Source organism: Mastigoproctus giganteus, chromosome 5, assembly GCF_048544385.1.
Source record: "Mastigoproctus giganteus isolate SK-2022 chromosome 5, ASM4854438v1, whole genome shotgun sequence".
In the NCBI taxonomy this organism is placed as follows: Eukaryota; Metazoa; Arthropoda; class Arachnida; order Uropygi; family Thelyphonidae; genus Mastigoproctus; species Mastigoproctus giganteus.
Window position 1 is genome coordinate 55,903,001 of NC_143579.1, and position 16,388 is coordinate 55,919,388.

Sequence of the window (16,388 nt, forward strand, 5' to 3'; positions counted from 1 at the left end):
AGGGACACAGTTGTGATTAATGGTTAGACTTTAGATTGGGCTAACATCAGAAGTAGGTTCTGATGTTGGCCCAATATAAGTTATTTTGAGGTTGCTGTTTGCCAAGGATCAGTATTATGACTACTGTTGTTCTTAAATGACATTAACACAGGGATACAGAGTGTGATATCAAAGTTGGCAGAGTAGTTAATGATCAGTGACAAGCAGTGCTTCATCTAGACAACTTAGACTTCAAGGATAGTCAGAAAAGTGGCGGTTATATATTGTAATGCAGTAAAATGAATGATCCCCCACACTTGGGAAACAGCGACTCTAAAATTATTTATACACTTGGTGGGGTTCAACCGAAAACAGTAGAGACAGAAGGGGGTTTGGGAGTTACAATTCATGACTTTTTTTGCTACCTGTCCACACTGCTTGAAGAACTTCAGATAAAATCTTCCAAGAAGTGTATGTAGCAAAGAAGGCCATGGTATCCCATTGATGATTTATTGAACATTTGCCTGTTCAATAGAGATAGGGACATCATAGTCTCACAATAAGGAAACTGTAATACTGATAATTCCACAGACCCTGCTCACAGTGCCACCTAATTATTTGTCCCCCTCTTTTTCTCTCATTACTCCTATTGAACAGTTTGGAATTGATGTTATATTATTCTCTGCACCAACACTGCTGATCATGATTTTAACCTGAAATTTATGAGCACCAAATTCTGGATATAAATTTTAAAGTAACTTACTTTTTTTTTCTAGTCATAATTCTTTAACAAACAGTATATACTACTTCAGTCTTTAATAAATATTTTAGCAGGTTCCAGTTTTAAGCTTTAGTATTAGTAGTGACAAATGATACAAGGAAGCAAGCTTATACAGCAACAGAAAAAAAAAAAACCCTGCTAACTAATAATCTGTCCAATCCTTCCTTAAATCTATTCAAACTATCACTTGTACAACACCAAATGCGAGTTTAATCCAACAACCAATCACTCTGTGGTTAAAAGAAATTTTCAAACATCTATCCTGAAACCATCCATTTTCAATTTAAATTTTTGTCCCCTTAGGGGGGTGTGTGTGTGTGTGTTATCCATCCACATTTAGTTTACTCAATTCATTGAAAGCCTTAAACATTTCAATCAGATCTCCTTGCAGGTGCCTAGTTTCCAGACTGACTCTTTCTCAGTAAGAGCACATTTTTTTGTGCCCCTGCCTAATGCTGTTGCTCTTCTCTGCAGATGTTCCAGTAGATCCACATTCTTTCTAAAATGAGACTTCCAGACCTGTATGCAGTACTGAAGGTGTGGTTGAACCACCGCCTTCTAAAAAAGGACAACCCCCCCCGTGTCCCTGCCAGAAAAATTCTTGAATATCATTGACAACCACATGAGCTGTCCTAACAACCAATACACAGCACCTTGCCTTTATCAATGTTAAACTTCAATTGCCACATGTCAGCTTATCAGACTAATTTCTCTAAGTCTTTCTGCATACTCTTATTCCTAGCATTCCTGATATTATTTATCATCCTTACTGCAATAACACTGTCCAGCTCATATGTGAATATTTTATTGTTATTAAAGAAGTGGGTTCTCATTTAAATGCAGTCATTGAAATAATTATATAATAGGTGCTTCTTTGCATTCTATTTTCTGTCTTAAGGACGTTCTGTTCCCTCCAGTAATAGTAACAGGCTTGGGATTATGCTCAGTTTAGAAATAACATCATTATCCACAAGCTGACCTAAAATTATGAATTTTTTTTAATTGAATAATATCACTAAAAAGGACAATTTTTTTTGCTTGTATATGAAATACTAAAATATTTCATATGCAGCAAAAAAAAAGAGAAAAATAAAACAGAAACAGTAAAAGAGAATGCACAAAGCATTTACCAGCATGAATAAATTTAATTAAAGATGACATCCAAGCAATATAAAATTCAGATAAAATACCAAATACATACCTACTGACTTTTATAAATCTGAATCTGGTAAATTTTTAAGTTTCTGGGATGTTTTTTCCAAATTAATAATAATAAATATTCAATGAATCATACAAACTTTCTTCATTTATATATTCTAAAATTACTTCATTTTATTATCCATCTCATTCACATTTTGCCCAAATAAATAGTACTGGCTATTGAAATTTTTGCATTCTGGAGCTTTTTTTTTTTTTTTTCATAATAAATGAAAAAGGTTAAAATAATGAATGAATATTACCAAAATAAATACTGAAATTTAAAGACCCTGGATTTCTTTCAGTAAAAAGAAATCCCATATGAACATGTAATATCAAAACAGATGCAAAACATGATGTTTTTCTGTATCTACTATTGTGATATGGTAAAGTTTAAACCCTTTCACAAATATGTATGTATGTAGGTTTATATCTTGAAGTTTACTTCAAACAGTATGTCCATTAATGTATGAATTGTCTTGTAATTTTGCCAGTACATGCTACAATCAACTCAAAACAAGAAAATATTAATATTTAAATTTAAATTTTGCAAAAAAAACACACAAAAACTCCACAGGAAGCCTGCCACTACTGGAACCTGACTATTGGGGCCCACACATGTTCAGGGAAATAATGTTTGAAAGGGTCAAATAAGCAGCAGTAGCTTCTTCACCGTTTCCCCCCCCCCATCAAATCTGCACTAAAAGTATGTTAACAGCATGGATCCAATGCCAGAATGGTGGTCTACAGGTTGCCTTCAAACATTTGTTGTTGCAGCCCTCAATGTGTTCACAATGTTAAGACTATATAAAAATAATGATAAATGGTAATACTTTTATACAGTAATATAAAATTTTAATAAAAAACACATTTTGTACAATTTATGACTTTTTTGAGGAAAAATTCCAAATTGCCATTTGTAGTTTTTCCTCTCTTTTCCAATTTCTCTACTTTAGATATGGGCTGACTTTATTTATTTATTTCTTTAAAATAAACTGCGACCTTGAGCCTATACAGGAACTCCCCAACTTACATAATACTCAACTTACGGAAATTCAACTTTAAGTAAGTTTTAGCCAGCTGGTGCAAACTTTAAAAAATCGTGGAAAAGTATTTTGCATCCCCTAGGAATAAATGGAGGTATCATGAAAATATCATAATGTGAACCCAATAACACGTGTTTTTTTTTTTTTTTTTTTGTAATTTGTTCCAAGTCCTTGGAAGTTGAAAATGTCACTATATTACTAAACTATTTATTTCTCTAAAAGGTCATATTTATAATAGAAATTGCACTACCCTTTCATCGTTATCATATGTTCCCGTTATAAGAATCAATTTTGAACACCTTTGTGATATTTTTCTAAAGCATGTTTCTGGAGGTCACGACCAAAAAAAAAATAAAAACAATTAGCACTTTCCGGTTTATTGGGCTTTTCTGTTAGTGCATATAATTATAAACAAGTAGTAAATTCAATCTTATTGCATTTGCAATAATACCAATAACTGAAATTCTGTGGGTTTTTACGTTATTATGGCGAAATGTGTTCCCTTCACTGAAATATTCAATCTTATAAAAAACAAATTTTTCCTGCACACAAGATAAAAAATTGAATACAATTTTTTATCTTGTGTGCAGATTCTATATACATGTTCGTCGAACATTTATTTTTTGATTCAATCAATTCAGCGAGCACAGTTGCGAGTGCTGCACAAGCATGGGGGAAATTCTGATTTACGTAAGTTGGGGAGTTCCTGTACTGATAAATTCAGTAGGCCTGTATTCAAAAAGCATGACTTTTCTTTTTTCCTTGCCAAATATATAAAATAAAAGTAAAAACTTACTGTAAAAGATATATTGTAAAGGATTTCCAGAAATTTTTCAAGAAAACAAACGTTGGCAGGCATGTAAACTGCCTGCATTTGTTTCTGAGCGTAAACTATACACTCAGAAACAAGAGTAGAAGAATTTTTTTTTGTTTCATTTAATGGATTCATGATTTCTTTTAAATTTCAGTAAATCAAGGAACATTTATTTAAGATGAGTTTCATATACGTATGAAACAACCTAACTATTCAAGAATATTACCACTACCAAAGTATTAAAAATTCAGAATATTTAAGACAAGGAATGGAATTCCATCTCCATAAGATTTTAAGAGAATAGGACTAGAAGCTGTTGATCAGATCTCAAGTACTGCAGACATATTAATAATATATAAAGTTATGGACATTTCCAATGACAGTTCTGGTGCCTTATTAAAATTTATTGACACACAACATATTAGTCTATTCATGGAAAGCAGATTGTAAATGCAAATAAACAATAGCATGTGATTATCACTTTCACTTGTTAGAGCCCAATTGGATTGTAGGATTAATGGTACCAAGGGCAACAAGTATGATACTAACTCAATTTGAATGAATGTTATCACCGTTTCCTTTCTGAATAGAGTAGAGTGACAAGAGATGAGGCAAATATTTAGTAGCATTTCTAAATTTCAGCATGGATGATGGTACCAAAATGAAAATAAAAGTAGAATATCCTTTTATTGGAAACTCCACCTTATCCACTTGCCTTCTGAGAAGCTGAATATTCCCTGGACTTGAAATGAATATGAGGACAAGGTCAAAACAACAGTATTTGCCAATGCTTTCGCTGCCTTGAACATTGTTAATGAGCTAGAGGGACAAAAGCAATGAAAGGAAGAGTCAAGTATCAAATTCTAAAAGCCTATTACAAATATTAGACCAAAGTTGTCTTTAACTGCTAAAACAAATATCCTGCAATATCATGGAATGTTAGTATGAAATGTTTATCAGCAGGTGATAACCAATGTTTGAAATTAAATGTGTGATGTATGAAAGCTGTAATTATATACTTTATGGGAGGTAAGGGAAAAAAATTAAATTCAGCAAGGCACATTTCTCATGCAAAGCAAAATCAATGCCCCATACAAAACATTGTTGCTGCCTGAAAATGGCCCACTAACATTTCTTTGAGAGGCACAAAGAACAAGCAGTAAGTCACCATGTCACAACAAAAAAAAAAAAATGAGAGTGCATGACCTAGATAGTTCATTCATAAGCTGTCTAGGTCATGCAGTTACATAAATTACAAAAACTGTCCTCCCAGATATACAGTTTTTGTAATTTATATTGGTGCATGACAGATTTGATATTATTATAACAGACTTTCACTGTACATATCGATGAAGCTGTCAATGATTCTTTAAATAAAAAATAAAAAACTCCATCACTGAGACTTAAAAATAAATAAATAAATAAATAAAATAGATAAAGTAAAAAAATATATATTTATAAATGGCACTTTAAAGTATGTTAAACTTACTAAATATGAGTATTTTCTTAAATTCCTGGTATAGTACCTCCTTTAAAAGATGATTTATTTTAATGAAATCATTTTGCAAATAGTTTAACTGATGTGCAATTCAATTAGTTGTAAAATGTCAGATGTAAAAAATGAATCGATTACACTATAGTTAAAAGAGAAAAGCTGTAACAGTATGAACCACATTCTTTTCTTTATGATATTATTATAATAGAACTCTTACAAAAATATATTAGCAAAAAATGAAACGAATTACTTTTCAGAAAATTCAAAGTGTCTGGGGTTAACTAGTATGTCCATTCAAAGAATAAAATACTAATAACAGTATTGAAAATCAGCAAATATCAGAGCTAAACAATTTGAAACAAATGAATGAAATGAATAAACAAATAAAAGATTCTAAAACGAGAAAGCAATAGTTAACAAGGAGAGCTTTCCTATACAAAAGAATACCTAATTATTAATACAAAGCACCTAAAACCAAGCCAAACAGTTAATGTGATTTCTATACCTAGGTATGTTAACCGTACTTTGAGTTTTCATAACCTATTAAATCACCTAAAGAGCACCTAATTTTAAAATATCAATGCACATTAGTAAGTTTAGTACAAGTGAGCTAGATAACTTTATGTTGGTGAATACAACAAAAGACAATCTACTTAACATTTGAAACACTGTGCTCTATAAAGTAGAAAAATACAGAAATATTTATATAAAAATTCAATTTTATAAACCATACATAAGCCGTGCATTTATTTTTTTTTCAAATTATTTACATTAACATATAACAGAGAAGTTTAACATGAAAATTGTTACTTTGTAAATACGATCTTGTTAGAAAAAGTTGGAACAGATGATATTCAGTATTTTGTACTAACATATCTTAAGTACAAACTAGAAAAATTAACTAATGTACTTAAAAATACTGTACACTAAGCATGAAATGTCATTTGTTTCTAGTTTAATATAAATATATTGATTTACATTAGTTTATCTCTGAAATTGCTTAAAATAACAATAGTTTTGGAAAGATTTTTATTCTTATTAATAACTGTGGTGATTTTTTTTTGTTTAGGATATTTATTCACTAAAGAATATCCTAAAGAGTAAAATATAATAAAACTATCACAACCACATAATTGCTTCTGTGGCACCTGACTAGGTTCAACACAATGCTTGCATTATTAACAATGAATGAGCTATCTTTGCAACATAACATATGCAAAACTAAAAATATGAAATGCTGACTTAACTGAAGATGGAGGAATTTTGAAAATTTGATAACTTGATTCATTTTATACACTTCTATGGCATTTGTATCAAAGTACAAATAGTCATTAAATCCACAGCAGCTCAATTTTGGCAATATGACAAAATGAGTTGGTCATGTACAGGTAAAAATTAGGATGGGATAAAAAATTAACTAAATCAGTCCTGTCTATACAGCTTACATCTTAGCAACAGTAGTCCCCTGAGAAAGTCTTGTTATTTAACAAATAAAAACATCAATTAGGCCTTGTCTTCCACACACTAATTTCTCCATTTTCCTTAGTGACACTATTTTGCAAAGTTCCTAATGAAACTAAAACACTTGCTATAGCCAGTCCTGAAGGCCCAGATGGGGTATACTCAGCCCCACCAGTAGGAAGTCTTACTATTAAGGACAACACAGCTGCTTTTCCCAATAAGCATGGTTCAAGAGCTATAGGTGTGGGATAAACCTGTGGAATACAAACATACCTCATTAATTACAGTGTTAATTAGATTTTTCTAAATTCTATAACACAAGATTTTTTTTTAAAATAACTAAATTATAGCTTTTTCTGAAAAAAAGTTTATTTCTATCCAGGAAAAAAAAAGTTACATGCAACTTATCACATAGCTGCCACCCTTTCACTTTTAGAAAGCAGGACATTTTGTTTGTAATTTTCAATGAAAAAAAGCAAGTTTTAAACAAGAGATTTTTTAAATCCAGATAGGGAACTTGCTGTTAACTTTCACTGACAATATATTGAGGTAAACTCCTCTTATTATTTTACAAATATATATAAAGATACAGCAATAGGATTGGTTACCGGTACTATGCTTTCAAATATTAGCATGCCTAGGATATTTCTGTCTGTGAATTCTGTTTAGATCATATGTTAAGCAACATGATTATCAAAAATTCAAGAAAGTGGTTGTTGCAGGTTTTGCCCTCTTCAAAAAGTTCTGTTTATGATAATGACTCTGCTATCCAGACTTGGTTATCAAGAGCCTTTCTAGTTTTTTTCAGAAACAGATTTCAACTGAGTTTTTTTTGTTTGTTTCATTGGCTAAATATCCACTAATTTAGCTACTATCCATTAAATATCCACTACCATGAGGAATTATTAAAATTCCAATGACTTGAGATAACTGATTATATTTCAAGTTTCCTACCATAGTGTACTTTCCCAACCAAGAGACAATGTACATCAATTCCTTTTTGATTCATGATAGCTTTGGTAGATTGTTAAAGTGAAACTGACTGCAAAATATCTAATTCATCTTATTTCTTTATCATCAGTAATAGTGAGAAGTACCAGAAACTTGTTCACCAACAATTTCAAATTTGAAAATTACACACTGCCAGTTGATGAAATTTGTAATACCTTGGCATTTATAAGAACATTTTTCAGTGGGAACCTGTGAGCCATGTAGCTATGTGTAGCAATAATGTATTTCCTCACTAAACAAAACAGCAGATTTTAATTGCTTCCTTATTGGTCTGAAATGTGTAGTCCCATAAGGGTTTCATTTTAGGGAAGAGCAAGAAGTCTGAAGATGAGAGGTTGGAAGAATAAGGTGGATGTCGCAGATTTTCTTTGGATATAATGATATTTTTTCCTTTTATCAAGAGATTCATCACTTCGTTCTATCTTAAATATTTTAAAATACTAATCACCTTATAAACCTTTTGAATAACTGATAAATTTGACAAATTGATCAACTTATATTTTAAAATAAATTATACTGAAAATGAAAAATTTAATGAAGTGCAGAAATTTCTAACAAATATATGAATATGAACAAATGCTAACAAACTTATAAATAGTTGCAAATCCTTTGATAATTATAAAAAGTCCATTTGCATTATTCTTATAAAAAACATATACAGTGCAATCTTGATATAACGTGCCTCTTCCTATCGCAGGTATAATCGTGTCCAACTCAAAACAAATTATGACAAAAAGTAGCGTGTTCAAAGAACTGGAAATTTCATATTGGAAACTGGAAAAAGTGAACACTACATATACTAATATCTACTGTACATCCTACTACCATATTTTCAAGAGGGGAAATCAGCCAAAAACTGGCTGTATATTCGACTCTACATATTCAGTTGCAGAGTAATTTTTGTAAACAGGACCCGTCAGAGACTTAATTACTGCACACATCCAGTTTCTCCCCTCAGCTAGAGACGAAATAAAAAAATAAAACAGAGGAACACTAATTACAAACAGCTACTTCTGGAAGGGAATACGGCTACCATTCATCAAGTGCACTATATTAGTTACAACATAAACGTTTGTAAACAACAGCACAAGCATGTAACTAGGGTTATTAGCATTAGCAGAGGCATATGATGCAAGAAAGCAAGCTTATGCAGCATCAGCCAAAAAAAAAAAAAAAAAAAAACCCCTGCTCCCATTTCACGCCTCCATTCGTTCCAAATATCTGTCCAGCTCAGCCTTAAATTTATTTTGGCTATCAACTTCCACAACAAAGGATGGAAGTCTGTTCCACCAACCAACTACCCGCTGGCTAAAGGCAAACTTCTGCACATCTATCCTACATCTGTCTTTCCTCAATTTGAATTTATGCCTTCTCAGGTGATTATTCTGAGCAAGAGGAAGAATCACGTTCAAGCCATTCAGGGCTTTATACACCTCAATCAGATCACCTCGCAGGTGCCTAGTCTCCAGAAACTGTAATTTACAAAACTTAAGCCTTTCTTCATAAGAGCAACTCTTTGTTCCATTCATTAATCTTGTTGTCCTTCTCTGTACTCGTTCCAACAGCTCTACATCCTTCTTAAAATGAGGCCTCCAGATCTGTATACAGTACTCAAGGTGTGGCTGACCATCGCCTTATACAAGGATAATCACCTTATCCCTGCTAGAAAAATTCCTGTATATCACTGACAAGACACAATGAGCTACTCTTGCAAACAGTCTACACTGCTCAGAAAACTTCATATCTGCCTGCACAATTACCCCAGGTACTTTTCGTTCTCTATCACTGTCAGTGTAGTACCACAGAGTTGATACGTTACTCTGGGGTTACTGCTTCCCATATGTAGTACTTTACATTTGTCAATGTTAAACTTCATTTGCTACCTCTCAGCCCATCTGCTCAACCTTTCTAGATCCTGTTACAGCAGCATACTGTCATTAGCATCCTTAACAACCCAGCCAACCTTCATATAATCTGCAAACTTGGGCATTAAGCTTGATATACCATCATCAATATCATTTACAAATACAGAAAACAACAATGGACCCAACACTGAATCCTGAGGTACTCCACTAATAACATTAGTCCACGATGAGCAGTCTCCCACTCAACCATCCCATTATCCATAGCAGCAATTTGCCTCCAATGCCACACTGCTCCAATTTGTTCAGCAGTCTTCCATGTGCAACAGTATCAAAAGCCTTTCTAAGATCCAAATATATGATATCAAAGTTATTCCCTGCATCCAGTTCCTTTGTGACCACATCATAGTATCCAATCAAATTGGTCAGGCAAGACTTTCCCTTAACAAAACCATGCTGTGTCCGAGCTATAACTGAAGTCTTGTCTAGATGATCCTGCAGTGCTTCTTTAACCAGTTCCTCCATTAATTTCCCTGGAACAGAAGTTAAACTAACAGGCCTATAATTACTTGTGTCGCCCTTTGATCCTCCTTTGTGAATTGAGGTCACATTTGCACATCTCCAGTCCATGGGTACCTCCCCTGAGTGCAAAGAAGCTCTTATAATTATGGCTAAGGGTTTGCTTACTTCCTTTGCTGCTTCCTTTAATATAACTGGATAGATCTCATCCACCCCGGGTGCCTTTTTTTATTTTTTTCTTCAACAATTTCTCCTCCACTTTACTCTCAGTTATTACAAAATCATCTAGCTCACTGCCAGAGTTTAACTCACCTCTAGCATTCCCCTCCCTGAATAACTCCTCATGTGTGAATGTAGATGCAAAATACTCATTTAGTTTGTTAGCTACCTGAGCAGGATCATCAGCAGTTGAACCATCAATATCCAGTGCACCAATCTGATTCATCCCTTTGCTTCTAGAGTTTACATAGGTAAAGAATTCTTTGTTTTTTTTCTTTGCCAAAGATTTCTCATAATCTGCCTTTGCCTGCCTAATCTCCTTTGTGACTTGGTTACAGACCAGCTTATATCTATCATAGGCTTCCATGTCACCCATTAATTTATATGTATCCAATGCATTTTACTTCTCGGCCATATGTCTCATTAGTTCATCTGACATCCATTTAGGCCTAAACATTGTACAATATTTCTTAGATGATATGTAAAGCCTAGTAGCTTCCAAGATAAATTCTTTGAATGCTTCCCATTTTGAATTTTCTGTTGGTAACATCATCAGTTGGTCCCACCTTATAGAATTTAAATACTGTCTCAGACCACCATAGTCACCTTTACGAAAGCAAAAACCCTTCCCTTTACCCCTGATGGTAGTTACCTCTTTGAGTAAATCCCACTTCAGCACACGGTGATCACTGCCACGTAGTGGTTCCTTTATCTGCAGTCTGGCAATGTCTGGCAACCAAATGTTGCCAGACATTCTTTATTTCAAAGGACAATCTTTTATTTTAGCCAAACTGTCCTTGTCCTTTGTGGAAACGAGAAAGGATGCAATTTGTTCTTTATTTTCATTTTTTCATTTTTCAATATCTGTGCCTATACCTTGTAATGGCATGGCAGATTTCCACATAGGCATAGGAGGCATACACTTCAGACTGCACGTGTGCAGAGCCTCCAAACTGACAAAAAAATTACAATTTCATTTCAAAGCTTTAAGAGCGGATATGTTAAAAACCCCCTCAAATGCAAAATCTGTCCCTTAGAAATGAATCATAAAGAGACAATCAACCTATTTTAGCCTCTCCAGCTCGTATATGTAGTTTCACGAACACCATGCACTTAACTTCATACCTCTCAATGAAATTATATATTTTTTAAAAAGCATAAAAACTTGTACCTGTGTGGCCATGATCTAATTTTCACGAAAATCATGTGACTGGTAGATAATTAATAAAATCATAGGTATCAGAAAAATCAGTTTTTATAATATGGAGTTCAATGGCTTTGTTTAAAATGTTTTTCCAATAACTTTACAAAGAAACATTTATCTTTTTGATTTATATGGTTATAAGCACCTACACATTTCATGTTATATACAAACATTTTATTTTTTAGCCATCAAAAATGGAATTTCCCCCAAAAAAAGAGGCTTTGTTCTTATAACAAAAATTCGGGGCAAGAATACGAATGGCTAGCTTCAACAAACGATCCTCCTGTGCAGAAATGTATTAAAAGTTGGTTATATGGGCAACTCAGCACAGAGGCCTCCGAAGCCGAGTGGTCAGGAGCGAGAGTGCAGTAGCACACACTCCTTGAGTAGACCGGGGTTCAAGCCTCTGATTGCTAAATATGGTTGATCAGCCAACCCGCACTGGACCAGCATGGCAGATTATGGTCCATTCCCTCAACATGAATTGTTGAGGAGGCTTCCATCCTGCAGTGGGTTGATAATTGCTGCAGTTTTTTTTTTACTCAGCATAAAGACTCACAAGCTGATAAATTGGCAAATTCTTCAAATCTTCTTGATAGGTTTCTTGTGAAAAAGAATAAGAAAGAAGAGGATTTAGTTACTGCAGCTGAAATAACTCATTTTTCATTCAATTAAGCATCATTATTCTTATAACTCATTAGATTTTAGCATGAAAAAACTCAACTTTATAATGATTCAAAAATTGCACCAAAAATATCATGTGGAAGGACTAAATCTGCTGCTGCCATTGTTTGTAATGTTTTAGGTAAAAAAGCATTGCAAATTGTTTGGGATGATTTAAAACATTATGATTCACCATTTTTTTTTTGTTTATAGATTGATGCTTCTAATAGAAAGAATATGAAAATGTTTCCTTTGTCATTTCAGTACTTCAACAAAGAATATTGTCTTACAAATTATTTAGTTGATTTTTTTTTGAAAATGCTGGTGAAAGTGCAGATGGAATGTTTGAGTGCCTAAAAAATTCAATGAGTAATTTAGGATTGTATTGGCAAAGGATATCCAGTTTCAGTGCAGAAAATGCAAATTGTAATTTTGGGAGTAATAAATCCTTATTCAAAAATATTAAGAAATTAAATGAATTAAATGAGAATTAAAGCAAACTGCCATGTTCACATTATTCATAATTTAGCTAAATATGCTTTCGGTAATTTAGATATTGATATATAAAATATTGTCTTGAAAATATATGGTAATTTTTCTGTTTTAGCTAAAAGAAGGGATAACCTTAAAGAATTTCACGAGTTGGCAAAAACAGAGTTTAAGGAAATTTTAAGGCATGTACCAACTAGATGGCTTTCTTTACAACCAGGTATAAAACGAATTTTGCTTACATGGAAGACTTTGAGCCTTTATTTCGTAAGCAAACCAAAAGACTGTTCCAAACAGCTTTTTAAAATCCTTCAAATTAATGAAAATTCAACAGAGGTCCCTATAATTATAGAATTATATTTTCTTTTCTCAATGTATGTGATCAAAATAATTTGCAAAGCAATAAAAGAGTTTGAAAAGAATGAAGTGTGTGCCAGTGATATTTTTTATATAATGAATGATCTAAAAAATTCACTGAAGAATTGTCTTGATCAAGAATTTTTTGGGTGTCAAGTTCATCAGCATTTTCAGAAATTAGACCCTGTAGTTAAAAGCACATTAATAAATGATTTCAAAGCATTTTATTATGCTGCACTGAAATATTTAGGAAAGAAATTTAATTTTAATGAAAATACCCCTTTTTGAAACTCAGCAAATTAAGCTTTAAAAATGGTTTCCCTAACTATGACTCACTTGTCGAAGTAGCAGAATATTTTAAATTAATAGAAAAACTAAAGTTGAATATGAATGATTTATTTGATGAGGTTTCAGCACTGTAAACAAATCATGAAACTATGTCAACCTCTGAAAAATTTAAAACTTTTGAGTACTTTGAGTCAGTGGCATTTCATTTTGAAAAGTGTTAATTCCAAGCTTTCAAATATTTTCAAGGTCATTTCATATGTTTTTTCAGTGCTGGGAACTTTGGCAAATTCAGAAAGGATTTTTAGTGTAATGAACTTGAAGTGGAGGGATGGGCAAAATAGATGTTCAGTTTCACTCATAAAAAGCGAACTAATGATCTACTTCAATTTTAAAGATAGCTGTTTAGCTTTTTCTGAGAAAATTAAAAGTTATGCCGAAGTTCTTAAAGCTGCTTGAAGTAGCACAAAATATGTTCAATGTGAATGATTTCTAGCTATTAAACTGGTACTGTTTTTTTGTTTTGTTTTTTTTTTCACCTACCTAAAATTACTTTAGCTTGATGTCAATTAATGCACTAAACTTGCATTAAAATATTTGGATCGATTCATGCTTTTTATATCATCCATATCATTCATCCTTATATATCAATCCATATCCTTCCCCATTGAAAACCGTGGTTTACCATTAAATATTTTTAATTCTAAATTAAACTAAAATTTGTAAATATTTATAGTCAATATGAAAACTATAATTTTTAAACCGAAATCTAAAAAATATAAACAAATTAATGTTTACTTATTAACTAAAAAATCATTGAATTTTTCCTTTTTTGGGGTGGGAGGAGGTGGAGTGAGTTGGAGAGTGGTAGCATTAATTATTTTTGAGTGTCCTTTAATCCAGTCATAGAAATCTGGCAACCCTACATGTAACTTCAACTAGAAGTTACACTTAGGATAGCAAAAACTGCTAAGGGCTAAACTAGACAAAAATATACGTAAACTGATGAAACTGATGATGATTTATGGAGAAATCAAGTGACTCCACCTCAGCACTACAACAGGCTGGATAGTTTAGTTTGGATTTAGTTTTCTCAAAACATGGTAAATTCTAAGGCATCAAATATAAAAACACAGCAAAATTAGTAAATCAGTAAGACTGAAGTAATGGCCACAGAATAATGTTATACGGTTGACGAAAAGTTACAGATAATTGAAAGAGTAAGAAGTGGCAAAACAAAATGCAGTATATTTCAAAAGTGTGGAATTATAGAAGAAATAAGATACAGTTGGATGAAAGAGGAAGAAAAACTGTGTTCATTTGTAGACTTCATAGAAGATGAAATAGGCCTCCAAAGAAAGAAAACTAGACTTTGTGAAAATAGTGATGTGGACCAATGCTTATACAAGTGGTTTCTACAGAAGCGTAGTGAAGAAGTATGATAATTTTGAAAGCACAGGTACTTAAATTTCATAAGCTACTTGGTGGAGATGACACATTTAAAGCTTCCAAAAGATGGCTTTGGAGCTGGACGGCTCATCATGGGGTATCCCAGGTTAGGTTAGTCTTCTGGGCGAATCTACATTTGGTGACTTTACAGCAGCAGAAGGGTTCCTGACTTTCTGCATAATGTGAATTCAAGATGGCAAATTCACAGATGAACAGTTGCACAACTGTGACAAAAACAGTGCTGTACTATAAACTACTCTCCAACAAGATATTAAAAAGGCACCCAAGAATGTGGGAATGAAAACGAACAATGAGAGAATTATAGTGTTACTGTGCACAAACAAGACCAGAAATCACAAAATAAAGGCATTGTGCATCAGTAAAAGTAGAAGTCCAAGGTGTTTAAAGCACATCAACATGAAATCTCTATCTGTGATTTATAAAAAAAAGCTCTAGCACTTGGATGACGACGAGTAATATTTTTAAAAAGGCTCTGTTACTGTTGGATCACTGCCCAGCTCGTCGTTCTTCGACTGATGTCCTGAAATCGAAAGATGGCAAGGTTAGAGCTGTGTTTCTGCCAAGGAACACAATTGCACTAATTCAGCCCATGGATCAGCAGTTTATTGAACCTTCATAGCTTCCCATTGTTGTGAGTTAAATGCTGGTGTTGTGAACTCAGAAATTCAAGTTCTAGAATTTCTGAAAACATTAACATTGAAAGACATTGCACACAATATTGGATTAGTGTGGGAAAAAGTAAGCTCAACAGCAATTGAAAACTAATGGAAAAAATGTACTGGAAAAGATGAGATCACTAATAATAATCACAAATTAGCAGCATTATCAGAACAAGAAGCAAAGGCTGCTTGTAATGTACTTGGTGGTAGTCTTGGAGCAAATGACCTAGCTACTTGGATTTGAGGTGGCTGCAGAAGCTCTGGTAGCAAATTACCTGAGCGAAGAAGAAATCGCAGCCTTTGCATATGGTGGGAAGACAATCAGCAAACAGAAGGTGTGACTCAGAAGATATGTGGATGAATTGTGTAAGGCAAAAGCACCAGAAATGAACTACTTGAAAACATTAATGAAATAATGGCATGGTTAGAACATCAGAGTGATAGTGAATATCTTCATTTATTGCATCTGACCGTCATTAAGAATTATGTACTGAAAAAAGCTGTCATTAGTTCTGGCAAACTAAATTACACGAATATTTCAGAATGGATGCATAAAATGTAAGCCCATAAAAACATTGTGTATTAGTAGAATGTAAAGGGAATGAATACCTTTAATGCTTTTAACCTTTAATACTTGGGCATTTAGCCTGTATACTCATAAAACATTAGTAAATAAAGTATTTATTTATTAAGTAGTGTATTTGTGTTTAAAAAAATGGGGGGGGGGGGATGGTAAAATTTTTTCAGGTATAATGCTCTTGCTTATAATGCACGTATTAAAGCTGTTGTTGATGCCTGTGTTATATTGAGGTTGCCATGTATTAGAATCAATGTACTGAGTGTATGGCATGCCATAACCAAGTGCTTCTTGTACTGT

The 16,388-nt window shown here is 33.0% G+C and overlaps 1 protein-coding gene across 1 annotated transcript in view; it reads right to left on the reverse strand.

The window, feature by feature from the left end:
• Positions 1–6,706: 6,706 nt before the first annotated feature.
• Positions 6,707–16,388, reverse strand: part of LOC150085411 (attractin-like protein 1) — a 310,470-nt gene continuing 300,788 nt past the window's right edge. The window contains exon 24 of the mRNA XM_090374560.1: positions 6,707–7,027. Coding sequence (XP_090230686.1) covers positions 6,812–7,027 — 216 coding nt within the window. The 3' untranslated portion in view covers positions 6,707–6,811. The remainder of the gene's footprint in view (positions 7,028–16,388) is intronic.